This window comes from Octodon degus, unplaced genomic scaffold (genome assembly GCF_000260255.1).
Source record: "Octodon degus isolate 3935 unplaced genomic scaffold, OctDeg1.0 scaffold00151, whole genome shotgun sequence".
In the NCBI taxonomy this organism is placed as follows: Eukaryota; Metazoa; Chordata; class Mammalia; order Rodentia; family Octodontidae; genus Octodon; species Octodon degus.
This window is the reverse complement of record NW_004524727.1, coordinates 5,811,679-5,829,483: the sequence shown is the minus strand read 5'-3', so window position 1 is coordinate 5,829,483 and position 17,805 is coordinate 5,811,679. Positions and strand designations below refer to the sequence as shown.

Here is a 17,805-nt window from a genome sequence, read left to right as displayed (position 1 = left end):
GTGCTGGGGGATTGAACCGCGGTCCCTGATGCTTTTGCTAAGCTTGTTCTAAGTAGGTGCTTTAGACCACTGAGCCATCTCTCCAGCCCCCTGTTTGCCCATCTTGACACAGACCTCATGGTTGCCATGGTGTCAAATCCAGGTCAGGATGGAGAAGCATTTGACCTTGTCAGCTACTTGACAGGGCAATTTTAGGATTTTCTAAGGCTTTATGTTTCAGAATACCTTGAAGGAGAGCTGAGACTGTCTCACCCTGGGCTATCACAGGCTGTGTGGGAGGACTCCCTGCCTGTCAGCCTCTTCTGCCTCTCAGAGATGCAGTGGTGGAGGGAAGGTAGGCTAGTGAGGCAAAGGGGCACAGGGAGCCCGGAGAAGGGTGGACTTTCCTCACCTTTCCTAGTGCCCTTCCTGGGAGCAGGGTCCAGGAGGCAGTAGGCCACTTTGGCAGTGCCTGGGCAGGCACAGTCTCTGGCTCTGGGAGGAGGTTGGGCGCTGTCAAGGCTCGCCTGCAGGGCGGAAGACACACCCAGGCCACTTTGCTACAAGCCCAGAGGGGATCAGAACAGGAGGACTGAGGCTGGCAGGTGATATGCAGTTAAGCTCCAGGGTTCCGTTGTGTTTAGCTTATTCTCCTTTAAGGTTCTTTGCTGTTCTTTGTTGCTCTTGAGCAACTTCATGATCAGATGCTGGTCAGTGTCCTGCAGCCAAACAGAAATCAAATGAGCCTTCCTCAGTTTAGTTTCCCTAACTTCATACTTTTACCTCAGTGCGCTGAGGGAGCTGGTAATTTTACAGACATGGACAGGCATAAAATAGGACAACTTTTTTGAGAAACAGTACTGCCAAGTTAGGAAAGCTTTGTTTGCTTAGTGGCTTGACCTGGCTTTTCGCTGCTGTTGTAAGAGGCCCTCTGACAAGTGATGGCACACATAGCCTGCTTCATGTGAAGTTTGCAGAAGTAAACATTAGAATTTTTATGGTTTCAGTTCATTTCCTAAATATTGGCTATTGTCACAAGTAAATAAGATAACAGAGCAGTAGCACCTCCACGCTTGTGGCATGGCTGATGCTTCTTTCCACCCCATCTCCAGCAGACACCGGTGCTGCTCCACGAAGTTGTGTGCTCGGCAGGGAGGAGACTGCGCTGGAAGAGCTTGGTTGCCTCTTCCCCAGAGGAAAGAAAGTGCTGTGGATGGTGGGGTGGCACCTTCACGTCTGAGTGACACAGGCCTGGGTGCCACCAGTGCTTTAAGTCACGCACTACAGGCATCTGCCTTTTCCTCTCTGTGTTTCCAGAATCTGCTAGATAGGGACTTGATGGTAGTGCTGGTCTCTGAGCTGTAGGGACACAGGCCCAGTGCCTAGTAAGTCACAAATAGGATTTTAAGATAGAGTGCAGCTGGTGCCTTTGGGTTGTGCCATCTCTAATGCTTAATGGTTAACGCTGAGTGCACATCTTTTTTTTTTTTCTTTTTTAATATTTTTATTGAGAAACAAATAGCAATGACACAGTTTCACAACCAATTACTAGTACATTTTTAATAATTAATACATTTCATATTGTTGTCTTAGTGGTTTTAGTGGTTATTCATTGTACAAGATGCAGACCTGATATCCTGTCTCAAACGCTACTAGAGGAAACCTCTCTATTCATTGACTTAAGAGAACGGAGCTGTATATCTATCCTATTTTGAGTATACAGATACAAAATGGTTGTTCATTTGTATCCCCCTTTTTTGGTTAGTTTTGTCAGAGAAGGGCATTCCATTGTCATTTAAATACTGTAGGTGCATGAATTCAGCAAAATATCCCAATATAGTCCAATAGTCCATAATAGTAGTGGGTTTTCCATAAGATTGTTAATGTTCGAAGTTGTTGACCTGAGCATTTTACAGCTCATCATATTAATATGGCTTTACTTTTTATACTTCATTTTCATACTTTTCTGCTGGATGGTTAAGAACAAGAAAGAGCAAGACCTACATAACAAGAAATTAACTTTTGTATCTGCCAAGGTCAGTCAAATCCCCTCAGGATTTATCCTGAAACCCTGTATAGCAGTTTGCAGAACCTTTGTCAGTGTCAGCCATGTGGATGAGTCAAGGCCATTGTTTGACCAATTTGCTCTCTGTGAAAGCTTGAGAGAATGTTTTCTCTCCATGTGACTCTCCTTAGGCATACTGTACATCATCAATCACTTTCCTCTGTGGCCCCAAATTCTCCTTGAACAGAAAATTTGGGACAACACTGAGTTAGAGAATGTTACAGTACAGGTTCCCTTATGGCCTGAGTCCTTACTGACCTTGAAAGACTAGGGCCAAAATGTTGGCTGTCCTTGTAGCCCTTCTTTTTCTTTAATTTTTTGTCTGCAAACTTAAGTTGTTAACCCTCCAGAAGAGAAGCTTAATGATATTATTACCCTATAACATAGGCAGTTGAGCTTAACCTCACTATCTGTCTGAATATCAAACATCTTAGACATAGCATGGAACAGGTATTTTCCATCAAGTATTGATATGTTAAACTTCAAGTCACTCCAGAATATGAAGAAAAAAGATTAAAAAGATAAACAAATATTTAAAAAGAATAACAATAAGCATTTACATATTTTTTTCACAGAAATTTAGAAATCTAACAATATACAGCCTTGTAGCAGGACAGTCCTGTGACTTTTTTGTCTCATGTTTTCATTTATTACTTTTTTTTTTTAAACAAGCCTTTAGTTGAGAGACAGTATGGCCATAATTGGTATGTCATGACAAACAGTATGTAATTAGAAGACCAGAATAACAGGCATTCCAAGCATGACACAACCATTACATATTGCTTTCTTCAGTGCAGTTGTTTTGTTCACAGATATCAGCATATATAGTCAGGGTGAGAAACCTACCAATTAACTGCTATTTTCAAAAACATGCTGAAGATTCTCAGGACCATTGCCTTTCCCTTCTTGTGCATATAAATGTATGACTTTGCCCCTGTCATGTTTTCTAGCTTTTCTCCTTGCCCTCTCTTTGTTCACTAATCCTCAAATTCTCACTTTCCTTTTAATTGTATTATGCCTTTCTATTTTCATTTTTTCCTTTAAGTTCTTATACTAAGGAGACTATATGATATTTATACATGTGGGTCTGGTTTATTTCACTTATGAGTATATCTTCAAGTGGCATCCACTTATATATAAAAGCTTCAAGTTTATCATTCTTTATAGCTGAGTAGTAGTCCAATGTATAAAAATACCACATCTTTTTCATCCATTCCTCAGGTGATGGGCATCTTGGTTGTTTCCAAGATTTGGCTATCACAAATTGTGCTGCTATAAACATAGGTACACATATATCACTATGATATGACATTTCAGTTCCTCTGGGAAAATTCCAAGTAGGGGGATAGCTGGTTTGAATGGGATTTCCAGTACTAGTTTTTGAAGGAGTCTCCACACTGATTTCCATAATGGTTGTACCAGTCTACATTCCCACCAGCAGTGGAGAAGGGTTCCTTTTTCCCCACAGCCCTCCAACATTTCTTGTTGGTTGATTTCTTTATGATAACCATTCTTTGTGGGGTGAGATGGTATCTCAGTGTTGTTTTAATTTGCATTTCATGGATGGCTAGCGATGTGGAGCATTTTTTCATATATTTATTTGATTCTTTAACTTTGTCCTCTGAGAAGTGTGTATTCATCTTGGATGCCCATTTCTGGATTGGGTCTTTAAATTTAGGGGCCCTAATGTTAGTTCTTTATAAATTCTAGAGAGCAGACCTTTGAGTGCTTATTAGTCAAGGTTTTTTTCCAAATTTGTGGGTTTTCTTTTCACTTTGTTGGTAATTTCTTTTTATGTGCACAAACTTAGCAATAAGAGGAGGTCCCAGTTGTTAATTCTTTCAAGTGTTACCCGTGCGATTTGATTTTTGTTTATGAAGTCTTTGCCTAACCCTGTGTCTTCAAGAGTTCTTTCTACTTTGTCTTGCAGGAGATTTAGTGTTTCTCTGTTAATGTTTAGATCTTTAATCCATTTTGACTTGAGCTTATGCATGGTGATAAACCTGGGTCAAGTTTTAGTTTTCGGCATGTAGAGAGCCAGTTTTTCCAGCACCATTTGTTAAAGAGGCTATCTTTCTTCCATTAAGCGTGTTTCGTCCCTTTGTCAAAGATAAGGCGGCTGAATGTGTTCATAGGGGCTTCTGCATTTTCTAATCTATTCCATTGCTCCTTAGGTCTATTTTGTTGCCGGTGCCAGCCTGATTTTATCACAATAGCTTTGGAATATAATTTCAATTCAGGAATTATAATGCCTCCTGCCTTGTCTTTGTTGCCCAGGATAGCCTTTGCTATTCTAAGTCTTCTGTGGTTCCAGATGAATTTTAGGAATGATTTCTCTAGGTCCGTGAGATATGTTGGTGGTAGTTTGATAGGGATTGCATTAAATTGGTACAGCAATTTTGGGAGTATGGTCATCTTCACAATGTTGGTTTTTCCTATCCAGGAGCATGGAATATCTTTCCATTTTCTGAAATCCTCTACGATCTCTTTTTTTTTAATTTTTTTTTTTATTTTTTACAAATTTAAAATGTTTTTAATCATTTACATAGCAAATACTGTTTCCAGTTAAAAATTAGTATCTCTTAATCTGTCTAGCTTAACTGAAAATTCAGGCATTTCTTTACTATGTACTGACATAATACAGGATATAATGTCAACAAACAGCTGTTAAATAATTTCATACATATGCAGAATCTTGGATAAATGGTTAAAACTTTAGGCCAGCATTTAATGTAGGCTCACAGTTGTTTCAGGTACACCAATAGGCTTAACAGAAATGCTTGTGTTGATTTGCTTTCAGTGAATTTTTAAATACCCAATTCCAAATCTTCCAACTCTTGGAGAATGGCTGTCTCTTTTTGAATTTTCTCCAACTGGTTTTTTTCTAGTTGTTTTTCAGCAGCTGCTTGTTCTTTTAGTTGTTCTATTGTTTTCAGTTTCTTCTTCAAATTTTTGATTTTTTTGTCTACTTCAGGGTCACCGGAAGCTGACTGTGAGATAGTGTTCTGTGGTAGACTCTGTGGAGCAGGAGCTGGTGCCACATCTGAAGTCTTGTCACTTCTTGCTTCTTGCTTTGCAGCTTTCTTGGCTTCATGTTTCTTTTGATTTTTAAGGGCTGTTTTCGATAATGGTTTATCATGACCTGGTTGTGGTTTCATATTCTGGGGTGGTTCTTCCTCATGCAATTTGAAATTGGTAACTGGTTTATTTTGTAAAGCTGGGGGTCTGTAAGCTGTTGCAACTTTAGGCTCTTCACTGGGTATGTCACTTGGAACTGCTTGGTACATTATTGTTTTTGCTGGAAACATTTCATCCAAGAATGGCTGCCAGGAAACCTGCCACAATTCTCCATTTGATGGGGCATCATACTTGTGCAAGACAGAGCTGGTATAATGCCAAATTTTGTACCCATTATTAACACGTAACCTGGGAGCACAAGTGGCTGTTAAGATATGCTCCATCTGGACACCAGGCGAAATATGTAAAATCAGAAGCTACTGGCTTAGAAATAAGCTTGTATTTCTTAACATCCCACACTTCCATTTGTCCCCTCAGATTTCCAAATCCAGCTAGTACTAATATATGTCCATGAGGGCTATAGTAGGCTGCATTGCGAGGACCAGTTCCGAAGTCAAACACAGGATCACATTTCAAATTGAAAATTGTTGCTTTGGCAGGCATAAAACCATAGACAGCACAAAACTTGGTTGAGCTAGAATTCCAAACTACATCATAAATGGGGCCATTTTTTGGTAATTGCACTATGGCACTTTCTCCATTTGTTGCAATGTAGTGAAGTGTTTGTTCTCCATAGTAGGAAGCTCCTGTCTTGTCAACTTCTGTACTAGCTATTACCAACACAGCAGTAGCCTTTTTATTCCACAGCATTGTAACCTTATCAGCTTTAAAGAAACTCTTATTGGCTAAAGCTGCATGTGGCCCAGCAAAGTTGGGGTACTGGTATAATCTAACGAATGAAGGTGCACCTTTGCTTCCTGGGACATATACAGCCACCTTGTATGGTTGGGATCCAGGTGATAAGACAAAATCATTAATTTTTTGCAAATGCAATTTATTTGCAATTGTGTTAAAATCATTGTTTTCAAAGAAGCGAACTTCATTGTTAACATTTCAGGCACAAATGATTTCATCTTCTGACCAAGATGGACACCAATTTTGTGCTTTTTTCTGTACAAAAGATTTCAAACATGTCCCAGTGTTCCCATCATAAAGCTGTAGGTTGGGTGCCCCAGCCGTGCCATCTTTAGAAGTAGTATAAGGCTGCCACGTTGCCAGGATAGTGTTTTTGGGTGAGAATTCCAGGCAAACTGTCTTTGGGAGGTCAAAGGAGTGCAGTAGTCTCTTGTTAGTGACATTGATAATATTTACTCTGGTTTCAAAAGAAATTACTTCAGCAATAAAACATCGTTTTCTAATAGCCAGTGCTAAGCAAAATATTCACACCTCTTTTCAGATATAAATCCAAATCTTTCTTTTTTTTTCATAAAAATCAACTTTCCTTTAGCTTTAGAAAATATCCTAGAAACACCTGCAATTTTCTCCATTGCCCCAGGCAAACAAGGTCCCATCCTTACTAAAGGTATACATTTTGCAGTTTTTCCCAGATTCCCTTGGAAATACAGTGCTTTCTGTAAAATGTGGTGGGCCATTCACCATGTACAGTCCCTCTGATCCTCTTACTGTCAACAGTGGCGTGGAGGGCGCCATCTTATCCCGGAAAAAGTACGATTTCTTTTTTAAGATTATTGTAATTTTCCTTGAAAAGATCTTTGACTTTCTTATTTAGATTAATTCCAAGATATTTCATTTTCCTCAGTGCTATTGTAAAAGGTATTGTTTGTTTAATTTCTCTCTCAGTGTGTTTGTTATCTGTGTAGAGAAATGCTGTTGACTTTTGGGTATTGACTTTGTATCCTGCTATGCTACTGAATTTGTGTATCAATTCTAGTAGCTTCTTGGTGGAGTTTTTTGGGTCTTCCAAGTAAAGTATCATGTCATCTGCAAATAATAACAATTTAACTTCTTCTTTACCTATTCTTACTCCTTTTATTTCTCTCTCTTGTCTAATGGCTGTAGCTAATGATTCTAGAACTATATTGAATGGGGTGATAGAAGACATCCTTGTCTTGTACCAGATCTGAGAGTAAAAGATTTCAATTTTTCCCCATTTAGAAGTATGTTAGCTGTTGTGTTGTTATAGATGGCTTTTATCATATTGAAGTAGAGGCCATCTATTCCAGTTTTCTGTAGGACTTTGAACATGAATGAGTGTTGGACTTTGTCAAAAGCCTTTTCTGCATCAATTGAAATGATCATGTGGTTTTTAGATTTGGCTCTATTGATATAATGTATTACATTTATAGATTTGTGTATATTGAACCATCCTTGCATGCCTGGATGAATCCTACCTGGTCATGGTGTATGATCATCTTGATGATTTGCTGTATTCTGTTTGCTAGGATTTTAATGAGGATTTTTGCATCTATGTTTATTAGGGAGATTGGCCTGTAGTTCTCTTTTTTATTTGCATCTTTCTCTGGTTTTGGTGTCAGTATAATACCTCCAGGAATGATTTTGGGAAGATTGCTTCCTTTTCAATTTCATTGCAGAGTTTGAGGATAATTATAAAGTCCATAAATTTCTTGTAGAATTCAGCTGTGAATCCATCAGGACCTGCACTTTTCTGTGTTGGTAGGTTTTTTTTTTTATTACATTTCATGTTTCATTGGCTGTTACTGGGTTATTGAGAGTGGTTATATCTTCTTGATTCAGTTTTTGTAATTTGTACCTTTCTAGAAATCTGTCTATTTCTTCTGTGTCTTGTATTGTGTGAAAGTAAAGATTCTCAAAGTAGCTATTGATAATCTTCTGGATTTCCACTGGGTCTGTGTTAATTACACCCTTTTCATGCCTTATTGCTTGTATTTGAATTTTTTCTTTCTTCTTTTAGATGAAAGGTTTATCAATTTTATTTAATCTTTTAAAGAACCAGCCTTTTGATTTGTTAATTTTTTGAACTGTTTTCTTCATCTCAATTGAATTAATTTCTGCTCTACTCTTCATGATTTCTTCCCATCTTTGGACTCTTAGTTTGGTTTGCTCTTCCTTTTCTAGATGTTGGAGGTGCAATATAAGGTGTTTATTTGTTCCTGTTTTGTTTTCCTAATGTGTGAGTTCATAGGTATAAGTTTCCCTCTGAGAACTGCTTTCATCACATCCCATAAGTTCCGATATGTTGTGCTTGAATTTTCATTGAATTGTCTTAATTTCTTGTTTAATTTCATCTGTGACCCATTGGTTGCGTAGTAGAGTTTTGTTTAATTTCCTTGTATTTAGGGTTTTTTTTCTGGTTTCTTTTGCCATTTATTTCCAGTTTCATTGCACTGTGGTCAGACAGTATGCATGGGATAATTTCTGTTTTCTTGCATATACTTAAGCATGACCTATGGACTAGTATATGGTCTGTTTTAGAAAATGACCCATGTGCAGCTGAAAAGAATGTGTATTCAGCTGTTTTTGGATGGAACACTGTATATGTCCCCTAAGTCCATTTGTTCCAAGCTCTGGTTCAGTTCTGCTACTTCTTTCCTAGTTTTTTGTCTGCTTTACCTGTCTCTTTGGGATAAAGGGGTGTTAAGGTCTCCTGTTAAGATTGTGGTATTGGATATTAGACTTTTCATATCCATTAAGATTTGTCTTATATCGTTGGGTGCTCCCGTGTTAGGTGCATACATATTTATGAGTGTTACCTCTTCCTCTTGAATTTTCCCTAACCATTATATAGTGGCCTTCTTTATTTCACTTGAACATTCTTGGTTTGAAGTTGAGACTGTCTGAGAATAGGATTGCTACCCCTGCTTTTTTCTTAGATGCTGAGGTGTGTAGTGTTGTTTTCCATCCTTTGACTTTCAGCCTATGAATGTCTTTATAAGTTAAGTCTGTTTCTTGTGTATAGCAGATTGTTGGATTTTGTTTCTCAATCCACTGTGCCAGTTTGTTTCTTTCAGTTGGTGAATTGAGTCCATTTACATTGATGGTTATAATTGAGACGTATGGACTTACAATCAACATGTTATTTACCTGTTGTTGTTTACTACTTTTTCTCCCGTTTTTAATTGTTTGCCCTATTTAGTTGGTTCCTTCTGTTCTCATTGGTGGAATTCCGATCATTTTGGTCCCTCTCTAGAACATCTTTCAAGTCGTCTGTGTAGGGTTGGCTTTGTCATCGTAAAATTCTTTAACTGTTCTTTGTCATGGAAATATTTTACTTCTCCATCAAACTTGAAAGAGAGTTTTGCAGGATAGAGTAGTCTGGGCTGGAATTTGTTTTCATAGAGGACTTGGAGTACTCTGCTCCATGCTCTTCTTGCCTTCATGATTTATAAAGAGAGAAGTTGGCTGTAATTCTGATGGGTTTTCCTTTGAATGTAATCTGCTTCTTTTCTCTAGCAGCTTCCAGTATATTATTCTTGAGCTGGATTTCTGGGATCTTGATTATTATATGTCTCAACTGTGTGTTTTTAATTGGGTTGAAGTTGTTTGGCATTCTGTATGCTTCAGTTACCTGGATGTCAGATTGTTTCCTCATATTTGGGAAGTTTTCTGCTATTACTTCTGCCCATATTTTTGATATTCTTTCTTTCTTTCTTTTTTTTTTTTTTTTTCAAACTGGGGGTTGAACTCAGGACCTTGAGCTTGCCAGGCAAGTGCTTATACTACTGAGCTATCTCCCCGGCCTCAAACAATATTGTTTGTTTGTTTGTTTGTTTGTTTGTTTATTTATTTATTTATTTATTTTGTGGAACCAGGCATAGAACTCAGACCCTTGTGCTTGCCAGGGAAGCACTTATTCTACTGAGCCATCTCCCTGGCCCCTAAATTTTTTTTGGCAGAACCGGGGATTGAACGCAGGCCTTTGCCCTTGCCAGGGAAGCGATTATTCTACTGAGCCATCTCCTCTGCCCCATATTTTTTTAATATCATTTGTATTGACTCTTTCTTTCTCTTTGATACCTATTAGTCTCACATTGTTCACCTTTGCATCATCCTGCAGGTGATGGATTATTCTTTCCTGCATCCTAGTTGTTTTTAAGAGATACTTTCTTACCTTTTCACTAGCTGCACCAGCGTCTTCAGGATCTGAAACTCTGTCTTCACTTTCACTTAAACGGTTTTGCAAGCTTGTGATTGAGATTTTAAGTTCTTCTATATCTCTTTGACTCTGCTTCAAGTGATCTGTTTCTTTCCTGTATTGCTTATTGAAGGAATCCATCATTTTTCTAATCTCCTCTATTTTTTTTTTTAATCAATGTCTTCTTTAGAAGCAGTTATTGTTTTACTGCAGTTTTTTTCAGATCCAGTTTCCTCCATGTTTCTGCATTTGATTCTTCACTTCAGATGCGGTTATTTCAGACACTTTAAATTTTTGATCTCAGTTCGTCTATAACTTTTTGCAGTTTTTTCTTTATTTCAGATGCTATTGATTCATTGATTTCTGCTTTGTGATTCCCATTTTCTTCTGTTCTAGTGTCCTCTGCACTTGTTATGGGTGGGCATGGGGTCTGAGATTGCATTTTGCTCATTCTCGTCATTTTGTGTAGCACTGTCCTCTGACCTTTGCGATAGAGCTTTGGTGCAGTTATAACTTAGCACCTACTGAAATTTGGGTGCAGATCTACAAAGTTTGAAATTATCCAGCTGTGCCTGGCTTTGGTCTGGCTGCTGTGCTCAACTCCTTCCTGCTTCAGCCCTTGGGAGAGAACCTCTTGTGGCCCTCTGGGAAGATGTTCTGCACCTAGACTGGCTGGGTGGTTCTGTCCCCTACTCTCTCTACAGGGACTGCAGCTGCAGAGTTTCACCCCAGACCTCTATGTCAGGCCTGATCTGGGACTGAAGGGGACAAGGGGGCATAGGGGAGAGGGGAAGCTTTCCCACACTCTTGCCCGACCTGGGTTTGGGCTGGATAGGGTTCCCGAGAACGCAGCAGAAGTTCTCACTCACTGGGCCATTGTGGGGTGGCCTGTGCTCCGGAGTAGTGGGGGGTCCCAAGGGTGCAGCCGAAGGTCTCACTCACGAGTCGTGCCTGGGTTTGGACTGGAGAGGTCCTGCGAGAGCAGGGTAGCCATAAGCTCTCCCACACACTCGGTGGGCCTGGGCTTGGGCTTCTGAGTGGACGTCTTTGATGACTGTATACAAGCAGGTTGTGCTGTTCCTGACAAGAAAGACTGGGGGCTCCCTGCAGGTGGAGGTGGCTGCATTGCATGCCTTCTGCCCTTCCTCTGGACTTGGTCTTCCTGTAGACACTCACCACACAAGCAGCCGGTGTAGACCAGACCTTGCTCCAGCTGGTCCATCTGCTGTATGAACATACAGGGTGCCTCTGTGCACAAACCATTGTACTGACTTGGGCCTCTATTTCTCCCCACAGTGGAGGCAGTGCTGACCTCACTGGGATGAGGGACCCACTCCAGGTCCTGGAAGGCGTGGTGGCAGCTGTGCATGCCAGTGCTGACATGGGGTAAGGCAGGCGTAGTCACCTCTCTTGGACCAGGTCTCTAGGCCTCTGGGCTGAGTGGTGTGGGCAGCATTGGCACGTGAGGGCTGAGGGCACCCTGGGGTGAGGGTGGGAGCTGCATGTCTGAAGCCTGTGGCCCCACCTGCATACTGGGCTGCAGCTGGAGCAAGACCTGTTCCCTAACAGCACAGTGTCAACATGTACGAATTAACTACATTAGCTTAACAGTTTCTAGAGTTTGTGTATTTCGTGTCTGTCTGTCTGTCTGTCTGTCTTTCTTTCTTTCTTTCTTTCTTTCTTTTTAATAAAAGCTTTATAAAAACTGGCCATGTTGGTGCACACCCTTAAACCCAGTAGTCAAGAGGCTGAGGCAGGAAGATGGAAAGCTCAAGTCCAGCTTGAACTGCACAGCCCAGTCTCAAAACAATAAAAAACAAAAACCTAAAAGCAAAATGAACAGCCTGCTACACTCATAGGCCTTTGGTTGGTACCACCGCCCTAGGATGTGTCCACCTCGCCCAAGTCTCAGGGTAGTGAGGGGAGCTGCAGTGTGGGGACCTGCATGGTACTACTATTAGGGTTCAGGCTGGGGCTTGTAGGCTCCCCCCACCTGCTGCACTCACTCTGTGCACCTGGATCCCACAGGTCAGTGCTCCAGCCCCTCTTTCTGTGGTCCTACAACTGGGGCATAGCCAGGTGGAGACTGCTGCCTGGAGGTTGGCCTCATGAGCCCATGCTGGCTACAGCGGCTGCTTCCCACTGAGTGTGCGCTATGTGCCACACACTGCGCACGGTGCTTGCTGTACATCCACGGGCCTCCGTCTGCTCACCTAGGGAGTGGGACACTGACAGTCCTGACTCTGTCCAGAGTTCAGGGAAAGGACAGGCCAGGGAACAGTGAGGTCATTTCATGACCCCAGCTGTCTGGTCACCTTGCAAGGAACACAAGCCCCACAAATATTGTGCGTTTGTGTTTCTTATTCACCATTCCTTCCAGGTTTTCATAAATGTTGAGAACTTAACAAATAGCTTTGCAAATTTCTATTTCTGCCAGTTGTCTGCATCATATAATTTCCTTTATTCCTGAATAAGGACAATGAAGTGTCTTTTAATTTAAATGGCCATAAAGGGCTGGGGAGATAGCTCAGGTGTCTAAGTGCCTGCCTAGCAGGAATCCTGGGTTTGATCCCTGGTACTGCATGTCATGCTGGCCCTGTGTCATGCTGGCCACTGAGACCTGGGCATGGTGGTGCATGCCTATAATCCCAGCAATGGGAAGCTGAGACAGGAGGATCACTATGAGTTCAAGCTGCATAGCAAGACTCTACCAAATAAATAAATAAATAAATAATTTTAAAAAATGACCATAAAATAGCACCCAACAAGTATATTATATAATACATACTAAGAGGCATACTCAGGGGCATTGGAGAATTTTGTCCCTTGCAGAGTTTGAAACATGTATTCTGTTAGCCTAGGAATTTGGTTTTAGCTAAGTTGGTATGGGACTCGGTTTTGGGGGATTCATTGCAAACAGCCTTGTGGAGATGTAACAACCAGACCAGGATCATGGAGTGCCTTATCCAGATCCCAGGTGGAGGGTAGATCACCATTGTGCCACACACAGGTGTAATCTGAGGCCATGTCATCAAGCAGGTTAGTGCCCTAGGTAGCCCTCACAGGACAGAGAAAAGGAGGCAGACACCAGCTGAGGAGCCAAGCCCCTTGCCCTTCTGACTTCAGACTGCACTTGTGTTCTAGCCATACATTCATGTTTTACATTTAGGGTGGTGTGAAAGTGGATACTGCAACAAGGGGTGAACCCTAATCACAGCCCATTGGTGTGGGTCACAGCATCACCTACTGGGGCTGCTTGCAGATGGCCTGTCCTCCTCAGGGCCAGAGATATAATGTCTGTTGGCTGCAGTGACAATGTGTAAAATGACTGAAATGAACTAGAAGTAAGGCTTATTGTGTATGCACTAGCTGAGGACATACTGATTTATGTTTGTTATTTATCTAGTTAATGTAACTCTTTTTAATAGGGTACTGTGTAAAATAAAATCCACTCATTTACACAGTTGTTAAATGCCTAATGTGGCTGTAAGCCATTTAAAAACCTGTACTTTTCCTCTCAAAATAAAGCCACCCAGCAAGCAGGTACCCATTCATTCAAACACTTAAGGAGACCTTGAGACTTTCTACCCTCCCTCACTGTCACCTCACAGGGAGCAGCTGGTGACCCCTGAGGACCTGCTGGAGTGGCTGCGGCCCTTCTGTGCAGATGAGGCGCTCCCTGTGCAGCCCCGTGTCCGTGTGCTGCAGGTTTTGGAGCAGTCCTGCCACCTGACGGAGGAGGACAGCAGGCTGCTGGTGTTCTTCCGGACGGAGGCTATACTCAAGGCTGCCTGGCCTGGAAGGCAGGTAAGGAGGGGTGCACACCTGTCATTCCAGCATTCTGGGAGGCTGAGGCAGAGGGATCCAGGTTCACGTACAGCCTGTGCAGATTGGCCTACAATGTAGTTCTGAGTAGTAGTCAGGTTCAGTGCTCAGTATTATCAAACAAATAAAACATCAGAAAGTTTCCCTGCTACCAGTGGTTAGAGGTTAGTACTGGTTGGAGGTCAGTAGCTGAGTACAAGCAATCAAGTTTCCTTTGTATGTTTGATCACAGAAGTGTGTACTAATCATGTCTCATGCACCCACCTTTATGACTTTTGTCTTCTTAGCAACTAGGACTGTTCACAAAATCCCTTACCTATGGTGGCTAGCTGTGCAGGGCAAGAAGGGCTTGCCTTCTTCCCGGTATTGTGAGAGGTATAATGTCACATCTTCGCTGTGCTGCCCTTGGTGCGCCTCAGGGTGCTCCCAGACCCCTTCAGGCATCACTGAACTTCTGTACACAGAGAGTGTAATAATCTACTGTTATCTACTATCATGCAGCTCAGGGGCAGGATAGGCCTCCCTCTGAACCCACTGAGTCCCCAGACCTATGTGCAGAGCTTAAATACACATCTCTGGAGGGAGTGGGATGTTTTGTTCTCAAGGAAAGAAAGGCTGGGGTTCTTGAAACCCGGCTCACATTGCAAACAGGTGCACCCCAAAGATAGCACTATAGCTGTATCTGGATGTCCCTCAAGCCTCATGCACTCAGTGGGGGCTTTTCAAAAGTGGGTGGCTCTGGGGGGTGTGAATATGGATTAAGGGTATGCAGTCACTGAAATAGTATGAGGATTACTTTAGCATACCTTTGGGTATGGAAAATGGAAGCCCCATAGGGGTGTGGTGGCACCAACCGGTAGACTTATAGCCTGAATGGGATAAAAGGGAAAGGGAGGCTGGCTGCTTGCTTTTTCTTGCCAGCGCTACTGTGAACTCTTTCTCCTCTGTGATGTCCCTCTGCCATGTCATCCTGCCTTAGAGCCAGTTGACTATGGACTGAAACCTCTGCACAGTGTGAGCTGACCTTTAGCTTATTGATACTGGTTATTTTCTCTCAGCAATGAGAAAAAAAATGGCTAGGACCGACAGGCTCCAAGAGTTGGTACCCTGGATGAAATGCTTCAGCACCCACAGTCGTCTTCTATTTTTATATTTCCTTCTATGAAATAAAAAAGGTAGATGCTGTTATTTATTTTTTATAGCTACAGAGACTGAGAGTCTAAAGAAGATGGATTTATCAACAATTGTTTACTCTTGCAAGATTGCAGAAATGAATAACAATGAAAGAGCCACTGTTACCTAAAATGTACTCTCACTAAGCTCCACATCCAGGCTTTGGAGATCAGTCGGCCCTGCTACAGAGCAGCCTGAGAACACGGATGTCGCAGGCTGTAGTGTAAAGCACATGCTCAGGGGAGGGTGTGTGTGTGTTTTCTCATCAGGTGTGGAGGCTGGTGTAGCATCCCTGTCTCTAGGGGAGCCTTCACTCACTCCACTTTGGAGCTTCTGGTCCTGACTCATCCTAAAATAGGCGAGCCTTCTTAATAGACTTACTGTTCAAGTGCTCAGCCTTACTCAATTTCTTCTTCCTTGAACGCTGGGGCCAGCCGGGACCAGAAGGCTGGTGTCTCTTGTGTTATGTAGCTCTGTGGACTGAAAATGTGGGGATCCAGTGGGAGCGAGGAAAAGAGTCTGACCTATCGCACTGAAGCTCTGGAACCCATACTCAACCCCTGGGTCCAAGCTCTACACAAGGAAGTGTCCCCGCTGTCACTTGTCTTAAGCTTTTTCCATGTCCAGTTGCTTGGAAAATGAATTGTTAGTTTCTATAATCTCAGTGGTCTGTCTGGTTTTTGTACTAGGAATCAAACTCAGGACCTCATGCTTGGTAGGCAGGCAGTGTACTGCTGAGCTGTATTCCCAGCCCCCATCTCAATGGTTTCTGAATATCTCTGAGGTTATAGTTTCGCCATAGCTTCACTTTTTCTGAAAACTGGCCGAGCTCGTCCTGCCAAGTTCCTTTCTCAAGACCTTTCTGGCCGACTTGGCTGTGTCTCCCTCACTCACCTGTCAAGTCTGTGCTGACGCCTCCTATTCCTTATGCTCCTCATTTCACCCATGTTTTCCTTGAGGTGGCACAAACTCTCAGACTCTAGAAAGTCTATTTTGTAGGGGCCTCAGACTCAGAAAAGTGACCTCAAACCCTCATCCTTTGTATTCCTCTCCCTTACCTTCCCTCACATGATAGCAATGACTGTGACTGTGTGGCAGCTGCTGAGCAGGTCTCTCCATTGCTTGGCCCATGTGCTCTCTGTGAAAGCCTGAGAGAATGTTTTCTTTCCATGTGACTCTCCTTAGGCACACTCTACATCATCGATCACTTTCCTCTTTGGTTCCATAATCTTGAACAGAAAATTTGGGACAACACTGAGTTAGAGGATGTTACAGTACAGGTTCCCTTATGGCCTGAGTCCTCACTGACCTTGAAAGGCTAGGGCCAAAATGTTGGCTTTCCTTGTGACCCTCCTTTTTCTCTAATTTTGGTCTGTAAACTTAGGTTGTTACCCATCCAGAAGACAAGCTTATTGTAACTACCATACAGCTTAGGCTGTTAAGCTTAACCTCAATATCTGTCTGAATATTAACCATCTTAGGCATAACATGGAACAGGTATTTTCATCAAGTATTGATATGTTGAACTTTAAGCCCCTACAGAATATGATGAAAAAACATTTAAAAATTAGAATATATTTTTTAAAATAGGCATAAAGAATCATATAATTCTTATGTTTACACATAATCATACATCTAATCATATACAACCTTGAAGCAGGACAGTCCCACAATATTCCTTTTCCTGTCTCTTGCCTTCATTCACCATCCCCTTCTTTTTGAACAGTCATCTACCTGAGAGACAGCACAGCAGCAACTGGTATGTCATGACAAGCAGCCCGTATTCAGAAGACAAGAAATGACAGGCTCTCCAAGCATGAAACTGCTATTATAGATTACTGTCTGCAGTGCAATTCTTAGTTCACAGGTATCAGTATATATAGTTAGTCAGGGTGAGAATTTTTCCAATTAACTGCTAGATTCAAAAATCTTCCGGAGATTCTCAGGATCATTGCCTGCCCATCTTCTACATATAACTGTATGGCTTGACATTGTCATGTTTCCTAGCTCTTCTACTTTCCCTGTCTTGATTAGTTAGTACTTGAGATCCTGCTTTCCTTTTACTTGTATTATACCTTTCTATTTGTGTTTCTTCTTTTAAGTTCTTATAGTAGGGAAACTATACAATATTTACGTGTCTCGTTTATTTCACTTATGAGCATATCTTCAAGTGGCATCCACTTCAATATAAAGGCTTCGAGTTTATAATTCTTAATAGCTGAATAATACTGCATTGTGTAAAAATACCATATCTTTTTCAAACATTCCTCAGGTGATGGGCATCTTGGTTGTTTCCAAGATTTGGCTATCAGAAATTGTGCTGCTATAAACATAGGCACACATATATCCCTATGATATGATGTTTTCAGATCCTCCGGGAAAATTCTCAGTAGAGGAATTGCTGGTTTAAATGGGATTTCCAGTCCAACTTTTCTAAGGAACCTCCACACTGATTTCCATAACGGTTGCACCAGTCTACATTCCCACCAGCAGTGGAGAAGAGTTCCTTTTTCTCCATAGCCATTCCAACATTTGTTGTTGGGTGATTTCTTTATGATAGCCATTCTTTCTGGGGTGAGATGATATCTCAATGTTGTTTTAATTTGCATTT

General features: G+C 41.7%; 2 protein-coding genes across 4 annotated transcripts in view; one reads left to right on the top strand and one right to left on the bottom strand.

The window, feature by feature from the left end:
• Nbas (neuroblastoma amplified sequence) overlaps nucleotides 1-17,805 on the top strand; it is a 244,270-nt gene that overhangs the window by 208,106 nt on the left and 18,359 nt on the right. For 2 of the 3 annotated variants that reach the window (XM_023702419.1, XM_023702418.1), the window contains exons 47-48: nucleotides 11,493-11,582; nucleotides 13,808-14,003. In XM_023702419.1, coding sequence (XP_023558187.1) covers nucleotides 11,493-11,582; nucleotides 13,808-14,003 — 286 coding nt within the window. Of the gene's footprint in view, nucleotides 1-11,492; nucleotides 11,583-11,890; nucleotides 12,718-13,807; nucleotides 14,004-17,805 lie in introns of those variants that run through there. The other variant, XM_023702420.1, reaches the window with a different exon arrangement.
• LOC101587769 (eukaryotic translation initiation factor 2A-like) lies at nucleotides 4,764-6,772 on the bottom strand. The gene is given in 3 exon segments (XM_023702421.1): nucleotides 4,764-5,500; nucleotides 5,502-6,434; nucleotides 6,600-6,772. Coding segments are annotated over 3 exon segments (1,755 nt in total). The 3' UTR covers nucleotides 4,764-4,851.